We start from the raw sequence: 13,420 nt of genomic DNA, 5'->3' as shown, positions 1-13,420 counted from the left end.
GAGTGAGATGAGATATATAGAGGATACTTCGACTCCTTGTCACGTGGGTTGCAGCCAGAGCATCAACATGCGCGCGCCGAACTAAGGTAACACATTGTATTCACAACAGTTTAACATTCTGTTTGACATCATGAAGTATTGTGACAGGGTGCGAACCTAACTGATAGTATACAGATGATAGATAGTCTTGTGTTAAAGTGATATATAGTCCAGACTCTTTCAGTGGAGACGTTTGTGCTTTATTTATGTTAAAAACGACCTTTGGTTCTGAAGTTAAAGAGATTATAAACACTGTATGTAGCATGCACTCTGATACTATATTTGAACTTTAGTCAGCGTTGCATTACACTAAGTAGCATCGCTATTGTATCGCAGGGACGTGTTTATGAATGAACTTCGGTTATATCGAACACTAAGGGAGCTCTAAATATAGTAGTATTTGTTTCACCCAATGTAAGTTCCGCATTTCGATTTAAACATAGTTTACTTTAATAACACTGTCAGTGAAGTAGGTTTTAGTGTATGCAAGAACATAGGTAACTTCGGTGGGCAGACTGCACTTTACGGGTCCCCGGAAGTTAGGGTTAGGATTAGGGTTAGGTTAGGGTTAATTGTAAACTGAAGTCCCAACTTCGGTTGTAACGAACTCAGAAGGGCCACTAAATTTACTTCCTTATAACCGCAGTATGTTATACACATTTCGCCTTTTTTATTATTCGCGAAGTCGTTATGTGAGTAAACATAGGTAAGCAAGTCATATGACTACGGTGTTGTAGTTGGAGAAGACGTTTATCTAACGATCGAAGCTCAGTACTTAAAGCGTTCGCTCGTTGCGCTGTAATTTCGGATTCGATTCCCAACATGGGTTAAATCCGTGAAGTCCATTTCTTGTGTCCCCAGTCATGATGTTGTTGGAATAATGCTAAAAGCGGCGTAAAACCACACTCGCTCACTAACCCATCAATTACCTTGTTTTTGTAGGTGGTATACTTTATTCAAAAAGGTTTTGGTATATTTGTTTCTTATTTAGCTTCCGCATTATCCTAACAACTATAACAACAATAAACAAGTAATGATAATATCCCTTATGTTTACAAAACACATGTCATGTAACACCACTGTTTACACATGCCCTGATTTCCAGGTGGTTTACACTGAGCACACGGTACAGTCTATACAGCCTGAAGTTTGCCTGAAAAATAATGATATATATTTATCTACGTTTCGTTGTCTGAGTGCCATGTTTCCTCACTGTACTAACTTACTGAATAAAGTTTAATGTTATGTATTTAGCAAAGCACTGCATTCCCAAATAATTTCATTGGTATCAAACTCAGAGACAATTTATGCTCGCATCTTCATGAATGGGATAAGGCTATTTCTCAGCTGAAATGGAGCGGTAGGGTAGCGTAGTGGTTAAAGCGCTTGCTCGTCAAGTCGTAGGCCGGGGTTCGACTCACCACATGGGTAAAATGTGTGACACCCATTACTGGTGTCCCCTCTGGAACACTGCGGCGTGAAACCTCATTCATTCATTCATTCATTCATTCATTCATTCACTTGTGTCATGAAGTGTTGCAACCCATGCTTGTAAGCAGAGATGAACGGGATTGTTGATTTAGTCACAGGATTGTCTGTCCCACCTCCATTTTTTACAGACCGAGGTCCTATAACTGAACAATTGCTATGTTGTGCAACGAAGCAAGGCTATGCAGCACTCCGCTTTTAGGGTATGCGTGAATCCTAGGTATAAAATCTCATTTACATCTTGATGTTGTCCCTTGTATTGTCAACACCATACATATGCTAGGGCCTATACTCCGGGATTTCCTCCCCTGCCAAACACACACCTTGCTATAAATGGAACGCTGGTACGCTCGCTCACTGTGTCACATGCTCGCGTGTAGATTTATATCCAAAACACGTAAACAAAGTATGGCTCTTATTTGATGGAATACAGTTGTAGGAGATTACAATGGACGCTATCAGAACGCGATAACACACAGTCAGCTCAAATACACATAACAGAATCGTTCAGAGCTTGTGCTTGAAATTAATAGTTTTTCAAAAATTACTTAAATGCAATGGAAAACATGTTTCTTTCACATTGTGTACGTTTGCAAACGACGACCATGTGGAAATGCAATATTTTTTCGATCAAATTTTTATCAAGCAAAATAGTGCACCTCGAGTTTTCACCAGTCGGCTGTGTACAATGTATTGAACTATGTACAACATCTCTGACGCTGGCGCTGGTTCCAGAGTGATCTGTAAAATTCAAAATGACACCACAAGAGGCTATAAGAAAAACCCATCTGATATTCTTTTCTGCAATCAGTGAATAGAACTTTGTATTTTTTAAGAGGGTAGTGCAATTAAAAAAGATGTGTCACAATTTTTACGCATTTTATATTTCCACCATGATTTAAAGTTATATTATTTTCACAAAACGTTACATTTCTGGTTAAGATTGTCCGTTTGTGTTTTTTGGGGAAATTCTGGATGCAGAGCATCCATGCTTTCTTTTAGTTTAAGTGTATTAATTAAAAAGCGAAACTTGTGACGGTCCGCCTTCACATCCCTTCCACTGATTTGGACTGAGTTGAACTAAACAATTTGAATAGATCGCCCCATGTATTTCATATTAAGACATGAGCTTGAAGATCAGGGTGGTGAATGACAAACAACTCCCCACAAGGCTGTATAAGCATTTTCTGATCTTCATACCTGCCTCAGTGAGATCAATATTGCACCCCGCAAGGTACAAGACGCACCAAAGAAATATAACAAGTCTTTATCCGTAAAGCTTGTCCAGTATTCAAGTACCCATTCTCGCTATCAGTATTTAGTATAAATATGGTTTTAACGTAAAGAAATGCATGCTTATCTGTTTTGTGCGGTTTAGATCTAGGATTAATGCAATACGTCGTTAATAAGCTCTAATCGGAGACACAACGTGTACAACGGTGATTAGCCCGTGAACAGGGAAAGCAACTATAACGGTAGGAAAGGCTGAAACAGACTATATCAGCGGTTATCCGAGCTCACCCGGGGTAAGTAAAACAGGTGTTCATTTCGGTAAGTGTTTCACATTTTTGTACAGTGTCGTATTAAAACACTGCTGACGTCGTCACATGTTTGAGATATTGTATCAGTGTTAGACAATTCACGGAGCTAGAGTTATGGTATTATTGTAATAGACGAACAGCTGCAAACACTTCCTAGTTCGCACCGTGGACATGTTTTTGATAAATAACTTTCACAAACACCATTGTCGGGGTTGTTCATTTCATATTTCATCTGATGTTATGAGATCGTTTTGGGGGGGAGGAAATGGAAATACTGACATTTAGAAAAATGTGGGTTTTTTTAGTAACTGCTAAATATAGAGTCGAGATTAGATACCGGTTTACAGTCCGGGCCAGAGAGAGATGTGAGTTACCTCCCTTGAACAGGTGTTTATCGTTCAGTATGTGATTTGATGAAAGATTGTAACGAAGGCGATGTTTCAGTTAATATTAGTTGCAAATGCACGTGAGGTAAAGATGATGTTATTATTTCCAAACATAGATTTATTACTTAGGATGGAAACTTCCGCCATCCTTTTCATGTGTCATCTGGCAAACAGTTGATTTTACAGCAACTTTCGCCATATTGTTGGCGAAAAAGTGGGTAAATAAATTGTCTTTCCTCCTAAGTTAGCCCACTGTTTGAATAAGAAAACATCTGCAACACACTGATGTCTTCGTGATGTCCATATATACCTGAGCTATAGGTTTCTGTTGCCGCAACTAAAGAAAGTGCATAAAGATTGTTTAAACAGAGGCTTCAAATCACAGGAATTCACTTAATTATTATTATTTTTTAAATATTAAATTAAAAAAAAAAATTCACCACTACTAACGAATATACGTTTGTTTTTTAAACCGAGATTGCTTTCATTTTATTGTATCAAATTGTATATACTTTGTATCAAATCTGTTCAACATTCTCGGCCAAGCTTGTTAAATGATGTTAACGACTTGGGGGTTGTTATTTTCCCCAGCCCATCCATTCGTGTCCTTTGAAATGATTATGTTTAATTGTAAACCAAAAGTTACTGTGTTCTGTAATCTGATTGGTTGAAAAACATGATTAAATGGTATTAGATTCCCGGAAACTGAAAGACTATTCACGTATTGACACGTAAACAATTGTTTTGTTGTGTCATCAACAGTGGTGACGTCATTCAAATCATATTGTGACGTAAAGTTAGAATGACGTCACAAATGAACAACTCCAGATGCTACCATGAGAACCAGCTGAAACGGCCAGCTGATGACACTTCACTGCTGTGTCCGTATTCGATGTAAACGAGTGCAGACACTAAAACTCCTTTGGTTTACTTTTGTGTTTACAATGTCGATAAACATCATGTGTTGGCCAATTTCCGGGTGTTATTGAGTATTTGAAGCACGGGAATGCATTTGGAACCGACGGCTGCTGACGCCGTCGGTTCCAAATGCATTCCCGTGCTTCAAATACTCAATAACACCCGGAAATTGGCCAACACATGATGTTTATCTCCTAATTGATTACACTTTGCAACATGCTTAGAGAGATTATTGATGACATCTTCTGACAACAGTCACCAAAAGCCATAACTCAATTACCTCGTTAATCATTACTTCCGGGAACATCAAACAATCAGCGACGAGTAATTTAGCATGCATCTCTCGTTTGAAAGGAAAACGTTTTCAGCTGCTGAGTTGAATGTGACTTCCTCGCTTCTAACGAGGGGCGGTTGGGTAGTGTAGTGCTTAAAGTTTTCGCTCGCTCTCCATGCCAAAGGTCCGGGTTCGATTCCTCACATGAGCACATTATTTGTCAATTTAGATTTGAAGCCTCTACATTTTAGACCCGTGAAGGTCCCGGGTAGAATAGGCCTTCAGCAACCCATGCTTGCCATAAAAGGCGACTATGCTTGTCGTAAGAGGCGACTAACGGGATCGGGTGGTCAGGCTCGCTGACTTGGTTGACACATGTCATCGGTTCCCAATTGTGCAGATCGATGCTCATGTTGTTGGTCACTGGATTGTCTGGTCCAGACTCGATTATTTACAGACCGCCGCCATATAGCTGGAATATTGCTGAGTGCGGCGTAAAACTAAACTCACTCACTGACTCTACATTTTATCTTTGAAACAATCATACTTACTCGGTTTTAAATATAGCTTGATGAGTTGAGTTATGACATCCTCCTTTTTTGTTTGTCACTGGGATCGACAAATTTTCGGTTTTTGTTGACTGGTTGGTCAAGAAGATCCACACGGGGTCCAGTATGCGAAAATGTTTCCAGACTTCGCGAGCCATGCCTGAAAGTTACTATCCCACAAAATTATTCACTAGTCCGGAATTTGCATGCGGACAATGGTTTCATCATTAAGCTTCTAATAGTGAGGAACATTTTCATCAGGCCGTAATCCTACATGATTTAAAAGTGTATTATAACTTAGGAAGTTGGAGAGCGTGTTATATTTACAAAATGACCCCATGAAAATTCACAAGCCATTCGGGCCAGTGACGGTAGAGATTTACTGGCCCGACTGGATTTTTACTAGCCAGAGGCCAGTGGCTATCACACATTGATAGTGACGAGTCCACAGTTAAGGTCGATAAAGAAGGTTAGAATGAGCTTTAGGCACCAAGTCACGTGATTTGTAGGTAAAACTGGTACAGGTACGATAGAGTTGGATCAAGTGGTCAGACCGGTTGACAAGGCCCTATGTCAGCTTACCATTGCGGCGAGGGTGCTGATTATATTGACACTGGTTTGACTTATTCGGATTTGAACACGTGAAGATTCGGGGTAGAATTGGTCTTTAGCAACCCTCGATTGTAAGAGGCAACTAACGCGTTCGGGAGGTCTGGTTCACTGACTTGGTTGACACATGTCATCGTATCTCAATTGCGTCGATCGATGGTCATGATGTCAATCACTGGATTGTCTGGTCCAGACTTCATTGTTTATAGACAGCCGTCATATTGCTGGAATATTGCTGAGTGCAATATGCAATTTGTGTAAACAAACAAACACAAAATATTCCGATTTGTTTATGTACAGTCCCTTTCCGTTTTTGAATACAAGTAAATATCGCCTAAATCAACCTTCATTCGCTCTGCTTAATTCCTGCATTTCTCGTTTCAGCTTTGTCATGTCTGTGTACCTGAAAATTAAGTGCACCAATACTATAGTGAAGTCACAAGAGCAAGGGAATCGTGATCTAGCGTAGTCAGAACGGAACTTACATATCATGTCTACAAACCAACAGTACAACATGGCAGAAGGAAGGTCTCGCCGAGAAAGATTTCTTCTGAGTGCTAAATCCTCACTACCAATTCTCAAGGGATCCTGGAAATCCTTGAACAAGCATATTGCCAAGGGAGACAGAGCCGCCGTTGAGAAATGGTTCTTCAAAAGACCTTATGCAACATCTAAGATAAAGAATATTCCCCGATCGGTTGTCAGCCCTATTTGTGTAGCAGCTGAAAGTGGTCACAAGGGCATATTTGATCTACTTCTTGAGAAAGGATTCTCCCCCCTCGAGGAAGACAGTAGAAAGGACGAAATTGACACGAAGCCTCGTCGCGGACCTCTTCATCTTGCTGCTCACAGAGGTCACCTTGACCTTGTCCGGGAGTTGCTGGAGGTTCATAAGGTGGAGGTCAATACCTACGGAGGAGGAAATACGGCTCTCCAGTGGGCAATTCTTGGTAGACATGATGGCATAGTGGAGTATCTACTTTCCCAAGGAGCTGATCCTAACATAGGGGACCAAATGGAGAAAGACATATTGTCTGTCATGAAAGGCTCGCCCAATTATCATTACTGGTACGAGGAATGCTGCCCGCTGGGCAAGACCTTCAACAGGGGACTGAAGGACCTGGCTCGGACGTTGATTGAAGCAGGAGCTGATATCAGTAAAATTCGGATATCTGGAGAAACGATGATATCAAATTTTGTGTCAAATGTCGGTGATCGTGACATCGTCCAAATGGTGTTTGAGAAGGGTGCGTACGCACCTGTGCGGGACCTCTATGAGTATGTCTGTCGAGCTGATTTCGAAAAACACGCTGATCTGATTGTACCCGTGTGGCAGTTCTTGCTGGACTTGAACATATCGGTCCGCCATTTGACCAGTGTACCTCCAGATTATTCGGTTCCTTACAAACGCGATCCAACAAAACCGAATCTTCTGGAGCTGATGTCAAGTGATGCCCTGTTTACTGAGAACGTTACACTAGCTGAAATCGTTGTTGGCTCCTGCTCTGATGGTGATAAGGACTGGTCATTTAAGGGGTTCAAATGGTTGTATAACATATGTGAAAACTTTACTAAAATGCCCTACAATGGAGTGTGTTCCTTGAAATACCTCTGCTGTCTGAGTGTCCGTAAATACATGGGTATGGTCACGGAATGGAGAGTGGATGGTCTTCCCGTAGATGTGAATTTGAAACGTTTGATTCGTATGAATCCAGTCATTGGTACCAGTTAGGGTTAACTTGTGTTTGAACTGATTTGTGGTGTGCTTGGTACATTTATTATGGGCTATTTTACACCCGCTGGGGCTGCTCAAAGCACTGGTATTGAGGATCGCACTTGGAGAAGAGGTGGCTTTTAAGTTTCGACTGGAAGACAGCTGCAGATGGGGAGGTATTGTTATAAAAAAGAAGATAGTTCCAGAGAGAATGAGCACAGAATGAGAATGACCTCTGGCTTAAGGATTTGAATTTGATCTTGGGGATGGTAAACTGATATTGATCACTGGATCTCAGATTTTTCCTTGAAGTATATTTCTGGAGACGTTCTTTCCGGTATGCTGGAGCAAAGTCATGGTAACAGCTGCAAGTCAGGGATAGATCTTTGAACTCGATTCTAGCCTGTACTGGGAATCAATGGGGATATATTAATATAGGCAATATACTGGATGTTTCCTTGCAGCGATGAATTAGCCGAGCTGAGGCATTTTGTACTCTTTGAAACTTCCCGAGTGGATCTTTCCTTTTGTTTTGAGGCAATGTTTCCGTTTTCAAAGCTGGAGTTGAGCAATAAAATCCAGCTGATCTTTACCAGAAAAAAAGTATTCAATATACGTAGATAAAATGACTGAAAGGATATGAAATTTCCAAAATGTTGGCACAAATTGAAAGGCGTGCCACAGATTTGTCTTCTTTGGAACTGTCGTTCCGGGAACACATATGTATAGATGGAATCAAAGTTTCGTTAACGTGGAGAGTTGTCAGTGGTTACGTGGATACAGTGTTTGCCCCGAGAACTGGAGGACGACGGTTTGATCCCTGAACCCCACAATACCAAAAGACGTTGAAATGACTGGTCAGTCGGGTGTCTTTGTTGTATGTTTGAGTTGGACAACCATGTTAAGTTTGTGCATACATGTGGCTATTATAGTGAATAATCATGAACGTAAAAGCATAATTTGCCTCGTTTTGGCGTTACACAGGACGATTCCACTGTCAGCGGAGCTATCTTGTTAATCGGGATTTTGTTATAACAGTTGTCATATTAACCACAGTGAAACTGCTTGTGCCATGCTTCAATTTTCACATAGTATTTACAAATGTTATATATACATAGACGTTTTATTAAACAGACACAACATTCCTGAATTGTTGTTTGTGATGTTGTTGTTGGTAGATATCAGGTTCAGATAGTGCCATCACTGCTAGTATTATGACCCATGTGAAAACTTTCATGGCAATATTGACTCGTTTTTATCCCAAACGACTGTACTAAAATCATTCATTGCCTCAGGGGTATGAGTATTTTCATGCGCCGCTTATGTTCTGACAATAACACGACTGGGGGTTCCAGAAATGGGCTTCACACCTTGTACCCATGTGGAGAATCGAACCTTGGTCTCAGGCGTAACGAGCGAACGCTTTAACCACTGAGCGATTTACAACAGTCGGTAAACGATGATTCTATATGTGAGGGTTACTTAACGAAGATTTTCATGTGGAAAATTGTTTTCAAATAACAGTAAATATGAAATGCAAACGCTCGGACCTCCGCGATAATGACTTTGATGTGTTTAATGTTAATGCAGCACGGCATTAGGGAACAAACTGTCAGTTTCTGTTCACAAGAGTATGAAAACCGAAAGCAAACAATCAACGCTGGGGGGAAATGCCATGACGGCAGTGTTGTATTATTCTGATGCTGTCTCGTGGATACATTGCCTTTTGTTCAACAGCAAATGTTTATTTTACGTCGCTGTAAACTGGATCGTACCTGCATTTGAGGAATATGAATTTAATGACTTATAACCACGTCGTGTTGTAGCATGTACACCTCGTTCGAGTTAATTAACAGCGCCATGAATGCGTTCAACTGCCAGAAAGGGCTCACTCAGTGTCATGGAACTTGGACATGTCGGAAATGTCATAGTATTGACTTTCGTTGATTGGCATGTATGAGTTAAATGAAAGAGTGGGTTCTTTCACAGTAACATGCATTATTAGTATTTGATTTCACGGGGTGCCCTTACTCGTTCGATTTTATCGGAGACAGGGATGAAGCAGCGTGTCTTTATATTCCCCGTATCAGGTCCTGTACACAGTCGATAAGTCGAGCAAATGCAATTGTCCAAGAGCGTCCGTTCTGGTTGCTCTCGGGTGGTAGATCAGGGTGGTGGACAAGAGATGGAGGGAGGACAAGAGACAGTGGTAGAGATGAAGACAGCAGCAGCCATATTTTATTCTGGGGCATAAATGTCGAAATTGTACATACAGCGATAAACATGTGACAGCGTGCACATGGGGACCGAGTGTTCCCGATGTGGAGGCCAGCTCTGACACTTAGACACATTCAGAAGTCGGACGGTAATTTTTTATCGTTGACGTAGCCGTTGGTGAGGCGACGGCCTTGGCCAACAACTCGACTAGCCTCACAATCAGTCCACTTCTGGTTTCACGGCTTGGTTCCCGTGGCTGACCATATCAGTCAGGTTTATACACAGGGCCTTTCGCCACACTGTGCAAGGTCACTGGCCCATGCACATGTACATACGTAAGATTCGAATACGTACATACGTATAGAGGTTGATTGGCAAGTATTGATAGCGTTTGAGAATTATGGGTCTTACCCGGAGGGGGGTTATGATATTACACAGACAAAAGGGATAGAATTTCGGTGCTCTTTTGACTTATATTGAATCAAACAGATCGTTTGAATAAATGAAGTGTGAAAGACACTTACTGAAATGATTTAGTCTATGGCATAATGTTTTCAGAAATCTTATGAAGTATCAGATGAGTAGATTACATGTGCACCTCCGCGATATAGTTGGAATATTGCTGAGTGCGGCCTAAAACTAAACTCACTCACTCACTCATTGAGAACACGTGTAGAAGAGTATTGTAATTTGAACATAAAATGTCTTCAGTAGGGTGAAAGGGATTGAGGACATGTTGTCCAACTTAAAATACCCGCATCTTTCAATATCATACGTCTTAGAAGGGACCGGGTGAGTTTGGCAGAATTAGGACCGACATGGTATGAGCCCTACGATCACAGTTCTCTACACATCTGACCTATAGTCATGTCGATAATCATATCTATAACATTTCTTATCGACGATATTTCTGATAATCGATCATTTTAGCCAGCCCTAGCAATTAGTAGATTTTAATCACAACTAACACTTATGGCAGATGTCGAACTGATCGGCCAAGAGTGACAACTGCCACACAATACCGTTTGATCAGAACAACTGGGTAACGAAACCGTGTCACAGTGCCCCTCAAACTGGAGATGAGCTCCACAGAGCTACTTGCAATAGAGTGAGAGGACATACAATTCGCAATAGGCTACACAGATGGACCCTTCATGCATGACGTCCATCTGTTATCCGTGAGAGATGGACCGTCACATTATTGATGTTATCTGCGCTAATAATGGATGAAGCGCTTGATATATCGTGGTTGGGCAAGTATTATTTGGTTAGACAAACCAAGGTTTATGTACGACTTCCTTGACTAGCGCTACAGAGCGTGGCACATACGGAGTGTCACTTCTCATGCCTTGGATTTAACGTAAAACATAATGATTGGAGGTCTCTGTTTCCGGGTGGGATCACCGTTTCTAGGGGTACATTTTTACATGACGATCATATGACTGGGTACGGGTCCGTGACAACGACGGCATGGACGTCGTTTCGTGTTTCAGCAACAGCAACAACACTTTTTTATTATTTATCTTTTATACGACTTATTTTATTAGTAAGTACCTCCAACAAGACAACATATTAAGCGTCTTAGAACATGCCAGCATCTCACCATATCCAGCATCTCAACATACCCAGCATCTCACCATGTCCAGCATCTCACCATATCCAGCATCTCAACATATCCATCATCTCACAAAGTCCAGCATCTCAACATTTCATCTCACCATTTCCAGCATCTTGCCATGTCCAGCATCTCACCCTATCCAGCATCTCACCATGTCCAGCATCTCAACATATGCAGCATCTCAATATATCCAGCATCTCAACATATGCAGCATCTCACCATGTCCAGCATATCACCATATGCAGCATCTCACCATGTCCAGCATCTCAACATATGCATCATCTCACCATGTCCAGCATCTCAACATATGCAGCATCTCACCATGTCCAGCATCTCAACATATGCAGCATCTCAACATATGCAGCATCTCACCATGTCCAGCATCGCACCATGTCCAGCATCTCACCATGTCCAGCATCGCACCATGTCCAGCATCTCACCATGTCCAGCATCTCACCATGTCCAGCATCGCACCATGTCCAGCATCTCACCATGTCCAGCATGTTTAGAGTTACGTAACTATGCAAATATTGTGAATCGTAGTGATATACACAATTGCTGGGTTTTATTCTCGTATCACAGCTTTGTGATGTAGTGCATACAGTTTACAAAAAAATAAACAGACATTACCGGCGACAGGCAGCGAAGTGAGAAAGTACACGGGAAGCAGATGGTTGGGTTGCCTGGTCAGTGTTGGACTTTCGGGCTTTGGAGTGTGTTGCGGTAGATATTTCTTGCTACTGATTCTGTGGAATGTTTGTGAATGGACACCCCGTCTATGGGGTGGAAGGAATGTTTGAAGAAATGCCGGTCTTGTCTCCTTCGTGAGTGAGTGTGTTTAGGTTTACACCGCTTTTAGCAATATTCCAGCTATGGGCATCACTCATTATACCCATGTCTTCGGCGTTACGAGCGAACACATAAACCTCTACTCTACTCTACTCTACCACCCCGATTTTTTTTATTAAAGAAAAGAGCACAGGTATGTTGTTGGGAAACTTTGAAAGACTTGATGAGACCGATTGATTTGGTGAGGTTTCATTTAGCTGTTGTTTAACACCGCACTCAGCAACAGTCCAACTATATATATGTATATAATGGAGTCTGGACCAGACAACTCAGTGATCAACAGCATGAGCATCGCTTCACGCAACTGACATGTGTCAACCATGTCAGCGAGGATGATCCCCCGACCCCGTTAGTCGCCACTCACGACAAGCATGGGTTGCTGAAGACCAATTCTAACCCGTGTTTTCAAGGGTGTGTTCATAAGTAACCTTTACTTGTAAAATTTGTTTTCCCTTTTTCTGGGTCTGAGAAACTGAATACACATTTCTCCAAAATGCTTAGATTGTTGTTTTGTGCGATTACACAATGATGGGGTAAGATATCAATAATGTAAGTTTTCAAAGTAATTTGTTCACCTTTGGGCATAATTACGTCAATGTAAACCTTCAGTCTGGACCGAGTTTAATTTTTAAAGATCCTATCACATTTAGCATGACGACAGATGTTACAAATTACTTCCACATGCTGACTTATGATCGACAATATATTCCCTCCATTGTTAATTCAATAGAAAAAGTCTACGAAAAATTATTGTTCAAAGTGCTCATACTGAAGTATGTACGTGAATTTGCATTCACCAAAGAATTGTTTTAATTAAACTATGAACATAAAAAGGCGTGGAATTTATATGTTAGTACATGTTTAGAGTACTTGATATTTGATACGAGATCTGGGATCTAATATTTGCATTATCACACAGGTTGGTTTTCATTATAAAAAGAAACGAAATGGAATATGTAACATCATCGTCAGCGTAAATATCATTACACGAAACATTTACACTACAAATGACATGCAGCTTTCATCTTTAAAACCCCTTAAACACAAACATTTGCATATTTGTACTATGCCAGTTAATGAAGTATGTGGTACCTGCTCTTTTTTGTTCATTTATCTAAGAATTTACGCCGTAGGGCATGTCAGCCTATTTAGGAGAATAGAGCATGGCAGTTGGACCAAACCTTGTTAAAATAGTCTCTGTTAGAGTTAGTGACAGAGG

At 41.1% G+C, this 13,420-nt stretch overlaps 1 protein-coding gene across 2 annotated transcripts; it reads left to right on the top strand.

Annotated features, from left to right (window-relative positions):
- Positions 1 to 3,004: 3,004 nt before the first annotated feature.
- On the top strand, positions 3,005 to 8,667 carry LOC137258198 (ankyrin repeat domain-containing protein 50-like). Of its 2 annotated transcripts, none has more exons than XM_067795780.1 (2): positions 3,005 to 3,053; positions 6,188 to 8,667. In XM_067795780.1, exon 2 carries the CDS (start codon positions 6,294 to 6,296, stop codon positions 7,533 to 7,535), a length of 1,242 nt encoding a protein of 413 aa, XP_067651881.1. In that variant the 5' UTR covers positions 3,005 to 3,053; positions 6,188 to 6,293; the 3' UTR covers positions 7,536 to 8,667. The 2 variants fall into 2 exon arrangements, with proteins under 2 accessions (XP_067651881.1, XP_067651880.1); XM_067795779.1 differs by having other exon boundaries at positions 3,005 to 3,078.
- The last annotated feature ends 4,753 nt before the right edge of the window (positions 8,668 to 13,420 follow it).

Source organism: Haliotis asinina, chromosome 12, assembly GCF_037392515.1.
Source record: "Haliotis asinina isolate JCU_RB_2024 chromosome 12, JCU_Hal_asi_v2, whole genome shotgun sequence".
NCBI classification, from domain to species: Eukaryota; Metazoa; Mollusca; class Gastropoda; order Lepetellida; family Haliotidae; genus Haliotis; species Haliotis asinina.
The sequence above is the reverse complement of the archived record's forward strand: the minus strand, read 5'-3'. Positions and strand labels throughout refer to the sequence as shown.

What these genes read in the sequence shown, in the direction of transcription:
- LOC137258198 (XM_067795780.1), top strand. Translation starts at nt 6,294, where the DNA reads ATGTCTACAAACCAACAGTACAACATGGCAGAAGGAAGGTCTCGCCGA.